General features: G+C 45.6%; 1 protein-coding gene across 1 annotated transcript; it reads left to right on the forward strand.

The window, feature by feature from the left end:
- Positions 1 to 8,017: 8,017 nt before the first annotated feature.
- CLEC14A (C-type lectin domain containing 14A) lies at positions 8,018 to 9,543 on the forward strand. Its single transcript, XM_072338577.1, has one exon. The coding sequence runs from the start codon at positions 8,105 to 8,107 to the stop codon at positions 9,170 to 9,172; it is 1,068 nt and encodes a 355-aa protein (XP_072194678.1). The 5' UTR covers positions 8,018 to 8,104; the 3' UTR covers positions 9,173 to 9,543.

The following is a 9,543-nucleotide window of genomic DNA, read 5'->3' on the forward strand; positions in this document are numbered from 1 at the left end:
TTTATTAATATTCAATTTTTTTCTAACCTCCTTCTTGACTTTTTCTACTCTGCTAATATTAAAGCAAGTGGCACAGCTGGATAGCAGACTGTTGACCTGAGTATCAGGCAGCTAAAGTAATGGCATGTCACACTTGATGTTACTGCTTGCCCTACCTCAAAAACACCACTGAATACAAATGAACCCAGGGATTTTGGCCTGCCTGTATTGATCATCACTGCCTAAAATGAACTCCTGTGGATAGCTGCTTCTCCCCAGCCTTAGGACTGCTGAGGAACCAACTACTGTGGCTGTGCTTTTGTATGACAGAAAACTACAAGAAGTGTACAATGGTTGAGGTCTGAAACCAGTACAGCAGTGATGACGGTTCCTCTGTGTGCAGAAATTCTGTTCACATGAACAATCTTCAAGGGCAGCCCATGGCTGGCATCACTCTAAACAAAACCAGGAAGTGAGGCCACTCTTTGTTCTCACAAGTTAGTTAAAACAGGATTATATGGATTTTAATTGTGATTTGTTGTTTTTTTTTCCCCCAACTAAACAATAATTAGTGCTTTATTTTATTTTTATCATATTATTCATTTTTTTATTTTATCATAAGAATAGATCAAATATTGTTTTTAGGATGCCCAGTATATTAGGGGACAAGTAACCACAAATGTTCAGACATAAGTAGAAGGGTCTGGGTCTGCAGTTGGATCTGAACACTTCTGCTTTTACACACAATACATGCAACCATATCTATTAGCTATGAATTCAGGTGTGAACCAGTTTGCATAGCTCTGTTGGAGACATGTTGTCTGCAGCCCTAACATGTTAACAGAATAGAATCCTAGAATCACAGACTGTCTTTGTTTGGAAGGGATCTTAAAGACCACCCAAATGTTGCCATGGGCAAAACTGTCCCCCCACCAGATCAGGCTGCTCCATCCAGCCTGACCTAGAGCGCCTCCAGAGATGGGGCACCCACAGCTTCTCTAAGCAACCTGTTGGCTATCTTTGCAGATGCTATATGATGTAATTTAATAGAAATAATAACAAGGGCCTGTGAAAATAAAAGGAAACTGGAGCCCGTGAAACAATCATAACACAAAAATAATGTTACAATAATCATAACAAGAAAATGTGCATGTGGACAAAAACCACAAGGTCAAGTCTACTTTACAGGTACATAGTTGTTGATGCCTGGAATATGTGACTGTGTGTTCTGAAATGGGTTTGCTAAGCAGAAACTTGTTTTATTCCTCACACAAGCTTTGATGCTGAGCATTTACAGACCTTAACTTTTAAGATTCTTTTTTTTTTTTGGAAAAACAACATTCTCCTGTGTCATAACAAAGATGTTTATTTTGTTCGTCTAAATTGTGGAAGACTGTCAGCGTTGCTAGGATTTTAAGCTTAGCATGAAAGAAATGCAGGTGTGACACATCCATCACTTAGATCATAAGCCAATTCTAGCAAGTGAGCACTACTTCACTTAAAGTATGATTTGAATTTTCCTGCTTTATCTAGACAAGGACAAGCATGCCAGTTCCAACTACTCTACAACATGGAGCATGGGAAGTCCATACAAAAATGCTAATTTTGATCCTTCCAAGCCTACCTCTTTTCAAAATGCACTCCCTCTAGAGTATAACAATAACTTCCTTGTGTTTTTATGTCATGTAACATTTCAAGGTCTTAGGTACAGTTTTATGAGTACTGAGCCATTTAAGACAGAAAGAATAGGTACTCCTGCACACATTAAAACTGCAAGTACAAAGAAGGGCAATGTTTGTATTTTTCCCATGATAAATGGGAAAGGAAAAAGCCTGAGTGCTATGTAGAAAGATACTCTGAAATTTTCTCCCACTTCTACAGCACAGAAATAATTTCAAGTGTGCAAGCAGTGAGGAACATTTAAAGCATTAGACTTCAGGAGAAGGAAATGCTTCAAGACAAGGAATTATTCATAAAGGGAAACTGGGAAAATGCATGTAAAGTGAACTAAACCCTTTTTAGACTGTCCAGTCTCAGAAAACGAATGGCAATAGGTATTTCTGAAAAAGGCACATTTACCTCCTATAACCTCCACGACAACAATTAATTCACTAGGCTCAGAATATTCTTCCTTCCTTTTATTTTTTTCACTCTGAATTAACTGCTTGTGTAGACAAGCATCTGTTGCCTCTCCATCTCACAGCTGCTCTCTCTTGAATTTATTCTCACAAGCTTGTGTTCCTTGCGCGTTTTCACGCAAATGCTTCAAGACTCTTCAATGGTCAGTCTGGGCAAAATGCCAGGAAGTGAAATCACCTCTTTACCACTAGATTTCCTTCTATTTTACTTTATTTCCCTAGGAAAGTTTGCCTCATTCCAAACAATCTGCCAGTCGCAGCAGTTTGTTGGATAATTGCAATTCTATAGGAAGTTACTAAGAATGCGGATTTTCTCACTTTGAATGAAAATGAATTATTTTTCCATAATGCTTATAGTTAGGTAAAACCTAGTAGAGGATTAGGTAAATTTGAACTAAAATCTCCTTCTTCTCTCTCTGTTGTTTGTTTGCTTTTTAATAAAATGTGAGGATGCTGAAACTGCACACAACATTTTCCCTCACCTTTGAAACCTATGCCTTACACAGTCTGCTCATAACATCCCTATGGACCAGAAAGGAAATGGCATAAAGACAGTGTCAAGCTCATTCTGACAGTAAAGCTTTTTGAGGATTGCCTTTATGCCACAAAGTACCTTTGAGGTTGTGAACTCCCCTTAGTCCTCCCACAGCTGCCATTCTGTCAGACTGCCTCTCTGCTGCCATCTGTCACATGGCAACAATGTGATGGAATGAACTCAACCTCTGCTGCCATACCACCAAAATCCACCTCTGACACCATGGGGCAACAGAATAAAATAGGAGGCTTTCCTGACTTTTCTTTTGATTCCTTCCATATTCTCTTCCTTCTATCTCGTTTTAACTGCCTACTAACTTTATTGTGTGCAGCACTCCTCCATTCCCTCAACTCTCCTCTGCACTTTCAGCCTAACGCTGCTCAGGTATCACAGAGCTACTGTCAGTCATAATGAAATTAACAACAAGTGGAATACTTACATTCCTGCCCCCTTGTTTTAAACTTACAGTACTGTGAAGACAATATGACACATTTCATGCCAGCTTGCATTTGAAAAGGCCTCCTTGAAATCACAATTACTTAAAACATTTTTATATTCAAATAGACACTTGCATACACATTTTACATACAGACACCTAAATATATGCACACACATGAAAGCACAATTGAAAGATGGATTCTGTAGCATGTGGATATCTCATACAGACCACTAAAATATCACATCACTCAAAGCCCTGACCTCTGCTGGGGGTTATTCAAGGTACAGAGAGAAGATGATGCAGGGAACATTGATCGTACCATGACATAGTTCACCCTTTTGCTGTATATTACACTGCTAAATGCAAACTGGCACATATGGTTATACCCTCTTTCCAGTTCCTATGGTCCTGCTCCCACCAATGGGTGCTCATCATGAACCTCAAATGGAGCAACCAGACCCCACTACGCAATACAGCAGACTGAAGAATTTGGAGGCAAATGATGAGATTGCATTAAAAACAAATGAAAAAGAGAATAAAAAGTATTTATAGGGTATGGTATTTTTGGAAATGATTTAAAGTGTTTAATTTGAGAGTTCTGGAGTTCATTTCCCCTAGCTAATTACAGGATTGGAATCTTTCTTAATAACTCATTAAAGATGAATGGAAGTGTTAACAGAATACATTATTTTCTTGCATAATTAACAATGGAAACATGAACATCGAAAATGAAAGAGCTTTAAGGGTAACACATGCATTTTTGACAGCACTACAGCCACATCTCTTTATTTGTATTTGCCAGTGCATCCCATCTATTAAATACCCCTTCAGCAGATAAGGATTAGTTACATTTTATGCCAACATCATCAATGTAACAGATGTATCAGTGTGCTCACAACAGCAGTTAAATATTATTACTTATTTTTTAAAGTCCCTCAGCTGCGTGATAATGTGACTGAAAATGGTTACTACAGTAGACAGGAACTTGCGTGACCCCTGCTGGGTTATCTTTTCCAGGCTGTGTAAGTGAACCTCATTATCTCTGTAGTCCTTTTGAGTAATGAATAATTAAATCCTTACAATCATGCAAGCTGTTGAAATATGGCAGAAATTCTTATTTTGATTTCTTGTCCTGTTTCCTGGAAAAACTGCAGAAACGCGCCACATTTAACCTGGCATTTACACTCCCTGTTGAAAGTTATTTGACTGAATGCAGTCAAATATTCATGAGAAACCTTGGCGTGCTGATGAAACGAGACAGTCCCCACTGATTGCAAGAGGGTCTAATTCTTAACAGCCATTGTTTTTAAAGAAGAATATAACCTACTGTGAGAAAATACTTTGCTTAGTCATTGCTTACAGCTGAAATGTGGGGCAGTTTTACTATTTGGTAAACGATTTTTTAATATGGGTACCAATTTTGTGAAGAACTGAGTGAGAAAAAGAGAAGAATTGGTTTTGTTGTTTTTTTTTTTGAATTACCCAGAATTTGGAGACATGCTGTTAAAGAAGAGAGATACTCCCTTGTTCAAAGTAGCTATTTCTAATAGGAAATGCAAACTATGGCCTATCTGCCTCTGACAGATGGAGAATGTTTTGACTTGAATCATGATAAATTCAGCAGGAAGATGTGTGGATCCAGTTGCGATGTTGGTTGGGATGAAGGAGAGGGAATAAGCTCACAGGGTTAAGGCAAATCTACTGCCAACTTCTGCAGGAGCTGCTGATCTTCCCTTCTTGCTCTCTCTCCAAATTTTCCAACCCCAAAGATAGCTGCATTGTACAACAGATAATGATGGTTTGCTCAGCCACCCTGTAGGTACAGGACAGCTAACAGGGGTGCACCCTCATGGCCTTCCTCTCCAATAGCAGGTAGAGAAACTATAGCTCTTTTAGGTTTATGGTGGAGCAGATAAGCATCCATTTCCAGACACTTTCCTGTATCTCTTTTGGGGATGAGAAATGTCACCTGCCAGCTGAGCTACCTCACTCCTACCCTAGCACAACAGCATTATGCAACTGTTTCGCCTGCCTCCTTCAGAGCCAGGCAGACCTCACTGCACCATTCATCTCCTCTACTTCTACAAAGCAGCACAGCTCTAAGAAGAAGAGGACACTGTGCCTATTTGCAAGCCTGCTTGTAAGGAATATGCATCCTCCTTAGCTCTAGCACTTGGAAAGTATGTGCTGACATATTTCCAGGTTATTCACAAAAAGAATAGCTTTAATTTACTCTGTAAGAATGCAAGAGAGAATCCACCATAATATAAAAACTATTTTTATTACTTCACTTATTACTCTTTAATCAAAACATACTGATACTATATGGCAGATATGCTAGCACAATGAAACAAAAAGCCTAATGTTTCTTAATAGAATTCTACGTTTTTTTTCAGAAGCTCAGATCTTACAGGAAGGAGTCTAAGGAGCAGCTACAGCTAAATAAAGGCTTTACTATTGAGAAGAGCAGGACTTGCCCATCAATTAGTTATAAGCAGTCCCATTCATAAAATCTTTATATATACAAGATTAATTGCCTCACGTGTTCTCTGGCAACAGCATTTGTGCATAAGCAGCTAATCCTCTCATTAAGGATAGGAATTCTTCAGGAAAAACCTTAAGATAATTAAGGAAAGAGTGTTTTCTTGTTTACTTAAAGTGGGACATAAGAGAACATTCAAAACCAGAGAGAGAGCTGTTGTCTGGAGATCTTGTTGACCTGGCTGCAGAAAGCCTTTGGCAGTGGCATATAGTGCTTTCTGTTCCCTGTATGGTGCAGGTTCCTCTGACTAGGCAGGGCTGCCCAGCTTGCACATGTCTGCCCAGCTGTTTCTAGATGGCTCATTCAAATGTAGCTGACGAAATGAAAGTCATGGCCTGTGAAATGAGCAGTGGTACTGCAGTTGCCTGGTCGATGGCATTTAGGATGGTCGCCTCCAGCACAGCTAGCAGTCAGAAGGGAGGCAGGGAGCAAGCATTTACAGAGATTGAATTTCATTCTCCTCTCGAAGGACATGGCCTGAGGTTTGAGGTACAACAGAGAGTGTTCTTGTTCTTCTGTTTTATTCATTGTGTTTATATAGCTTTGTTTCTATTCAGCTATAATACATTAATTCCATTTTGAAAGAGGAAACAAACCAAAGCTGTGGGATTACAGGTGCACATTAGGGAAAGCACTGGCAGCAGCCCTGAGCAGGATGGTGGAGGCAAATATAGTCCTTATAGGCACTAATGTAACAAGCTTTTGTCTCTCCCAAACCTATCATCAACCACAGTCTGGGAAAATGGCTCAAGATACCAAACTGATGGGTATCTGTAGAAGCACAGCCTTGTGCCTCACTGAGGGCCACCACAGGTCTGAAGGAATGGTTCTTTAGTTGTATTTACGGCTGGATACAGGGAAAAGTTAGCCATCTGAATGCAGGATGACTAAGCTCCTAGCAGAGCACTGCAGGCAGATCTCCCTGTGCTTACCCCCGTCCTGGAGTTTTGAAGAGGAGTGGATGCAGGTAAGAACTCCAACAAGCAGCAGACTCTGAAATCATAACCGCTTTCCCCACTGCCTGCTCTGACCTCAGGGGCTCTAACACCTGCACATACTGATTAAGCTCATTTCTGACTGCCTCTACAATTCAACCTACAGATTATTGTTTTGTTGGGGAAACCTGCTTTCCTTAAAACCAAGCCTACTGGCATCCAAATTCAATTATACTGCCAACTGTATTTAGCAAATTTCATGTAACTATTTTTACTTGAGCATTCTAAGTGCTTTCGAAATCCAGTAATTTCAAGAATGTAGGCAATGTTTGACCTAGTTTCACTCCTGCTGAATAGCAAAAGGGAAGAAACATAAACCACATATAATAGTCTGCTTAAATATAGTTATGAATGTGTGAATTCTATGTAGTCTTAATCCGGTCTCTCTATTTCGTGTATTTTGAAATGCTGCTTTGCTAACTCTTCCAACTGTGACAAACAACATTTTTGTATACATTACTGTCTACTGGGACCGTACAAGAAATTAGTGAGATGTTTCCCAAAGCAAAAAGTAAGTAACTAACGGATGCCTATTTTTGGGACAGACTGATAACAAGAAAGACACTGAGGCCCTGGAGTGTGCCCAGAGAACAGTAACAAAGATGGTGCACAAGTCTTTGGAAGAGCGGCTCTGGGAACTGGGATTGTTTAGTCTGGAGAAGGCTGGTGGGAGACCTTAGCACCCTCTACAACAACCCAAAGGGAGGCTGTGGCAAGGTAGGAGTTGGCCTCTTCTCCCAGGTAACTGTGATAAGACAATGGAGTGACCTCAAGTTAAGCCAGGGAAGGCTCATTTTGGATACCAGGAAAACCTTTTTAGAAAGACTGGTAATGTACTGGAAACAGGCGGCCCACTAGAATCACCACTCCTGGAGGTGTTCAAGAGCCAAGTAGATGTGGCACTGAGGGACACAGTTAGTGGGTATGGTGATGATAGGTTGGCAGTCAGACTCCATGATCCTAGAGGTCTTTCCAAGTTTATGATTCCATGGTTTTGCCATTCTGTGATTCACTGTGTTGTACATTTCAAATTCGTCTTTGAGCAGTCCAGAGAAAATGGGCTTTATCTCTGTGTGAGCCTACCATTAATGAAATCCACACCGGTCAGTCATACACTAGTTGAACGGGACTTGTCCAAAGTTACTCCATCTGAAAATAAAATAAATCCAAAATCCTCTGGCTTTGAAAGACCGCACTACTGCCCGTGACCCAGCTTGCCACTGAGTCCCCGGTGCCCCTTGCAGGGCGGGGCGGGCACCGGGATTTTCCACCCACCCCGCCCTGCCGCTGGAGTCTTGCCAGACGGGGCCGGGACGCCAACAAACGAAGGATGCCGGGGGTCAGGCCCGGCTCTCATTACGTTTCCTCCGGCGTAGCCCCGTGGGAGGGCCGTGGGCGCGGGGCCGGGCAGCCCGCGCCGGGCCGAGCGTCGACGCAGCCGAGGGGACAGCTTGAGTCCTCGGGTCCGCCGCAAAGATGTGGCGGTGGCGGGCCGGGCCCTGCTGCCTGCTTCTGGCCGCGGCCTGCGCCCTGGGTCGGCCCCCGCCGCCCTCCGTCGTGCGGTGCCAGCCCGCCGGAGCCTGCTTCAGCGCCCACCTAGCCAACGCCTCGTACGACGAGGCCCGCAGCGCCTGCGGCAGCTGGGGGGGCGGCCTGGCCTGGGTGAGCGCCGAGTCGGAGCTGGGGCCGCTGTTGGCGCTGCTGGCCGAGGTGGCCGCGGGGCCCGCGCTCTTTTGGGTCGGGCTGAAGAGGAACGCCTCCGCCTGCACCGACACGGGACAGCCGCTCCGAGGCTTCTCCTGGGAGGAGCGCGGCGAGGCGGCCCCGCGGGAGGTGCCGTCGGCGCTCGGCCGCTGGGCGAAAGAGCCCGTGCGGACCTGCACGACCGCCCGCTGCGCCGGGCTGCACCTGACGGGTGCCGACAGCCCCCGCTGGGGCTGGAGGGAGCTGCCCTGCCAGCGGCACGGCCGGGGCTACGCCTGCCGGTACCGCGAGGAGGGCGCCTGTCCCGACCTCCGCCCCGACGGCGCGCTGAGCCTCGACTACCGCCTCCCCTTCGGGAAGGGCAGCACCGCGCCCGGCTTCAGCCCGCCGGGCACCGAGCTGGCCGTGGCGTGCCCAGGCGGGGAGGTGCTGCTCCGCTGCCGGCACGGTCCAGGCGGCTTCGCCTGGGACGGCGCGGTGAAGCCCGACTGCCCCTGCAAAGAGCGCTGCGCCGCGACCCCCAGCGCCGCGGCCGACCATCGCCTCTCCGCTCCCGCACCCGGCGACTCCGCGGGACCGCCCGCCACCTCGCCCGCTGGCCGCGGGGGGACGGCCGCCCCGCCGCACTCCTCCTCCTCCTCCTCTTCCTCCAACTATGTCTTCATCCTGGTGACCGTGGCCGTGGTGGTACTGGTGATCCTGGTCATGACCGTCCTGGGGGTCTTCAAGCTGTGCTTCAACGCGAAGGCGGTGGGCGGCGGGGACAAGGAGCCGGCGGCGGGGGGCGGCGAGGCGGAGACGGGCGGCGCGGAGCCGCGAGGGGCTGCGGGTACCGAGTAACGGCGGCGAAGACCGCAACTGGCCCGGGGTTACAGCCGCTCGGAGGCTGCTGCGGGTCTGGCGCCTCCCAGAACCTCCGGAGCATCTGCAAAGTGGAGGGCTTTGCGCGCTAGTGCCTTGCTATTCAGAACCCATCTGAGGGGCACCGGGAGGCTCTCGTTTGCTTGCTGATTGCTGGAACACTTGGAGATGTGAACTGCCATAATTTCGGAGGAAACTGTGACCTGTACTCTTTGAGAGTGACGTTGTTGCAAACGAGGAGCATCTCCATGCGTAGATGGGCATTAAATTGCTAAGGAAGTGGGAGGTTAATGGGGAGTCATTTTATACTTCAGTTGATTGAAATAATAAAGGATGATTGAAAACCTTAA

The sequence above is a fragment of the Excalfactoria chinensis genome, chromosome 5 (genome assembly GCF_039878825.1).
Source record: "Excalfactoria chinensis isolate bCotChi1 chromosome 5, bCotChi1.hap2, whole genome shotgun sequence".
Taxonomy (NCBI): domain Eukaryota; kingdom Metazoa; phylum Chordata; class Aves; order Galliformes; family Phasianidae; genus Excalfactoria; species Excalfactoria chinensis.

Excerpts from the sequence above, each read along its gene's own strand:
- CLEC14A (XM_072338577.1), top strand. The coding sequence starts at position 8,105 with ATGTGGCGGTGGCGGGCCGGGCCCTGCTGCCTGCTTCTGGCCGCGGCC.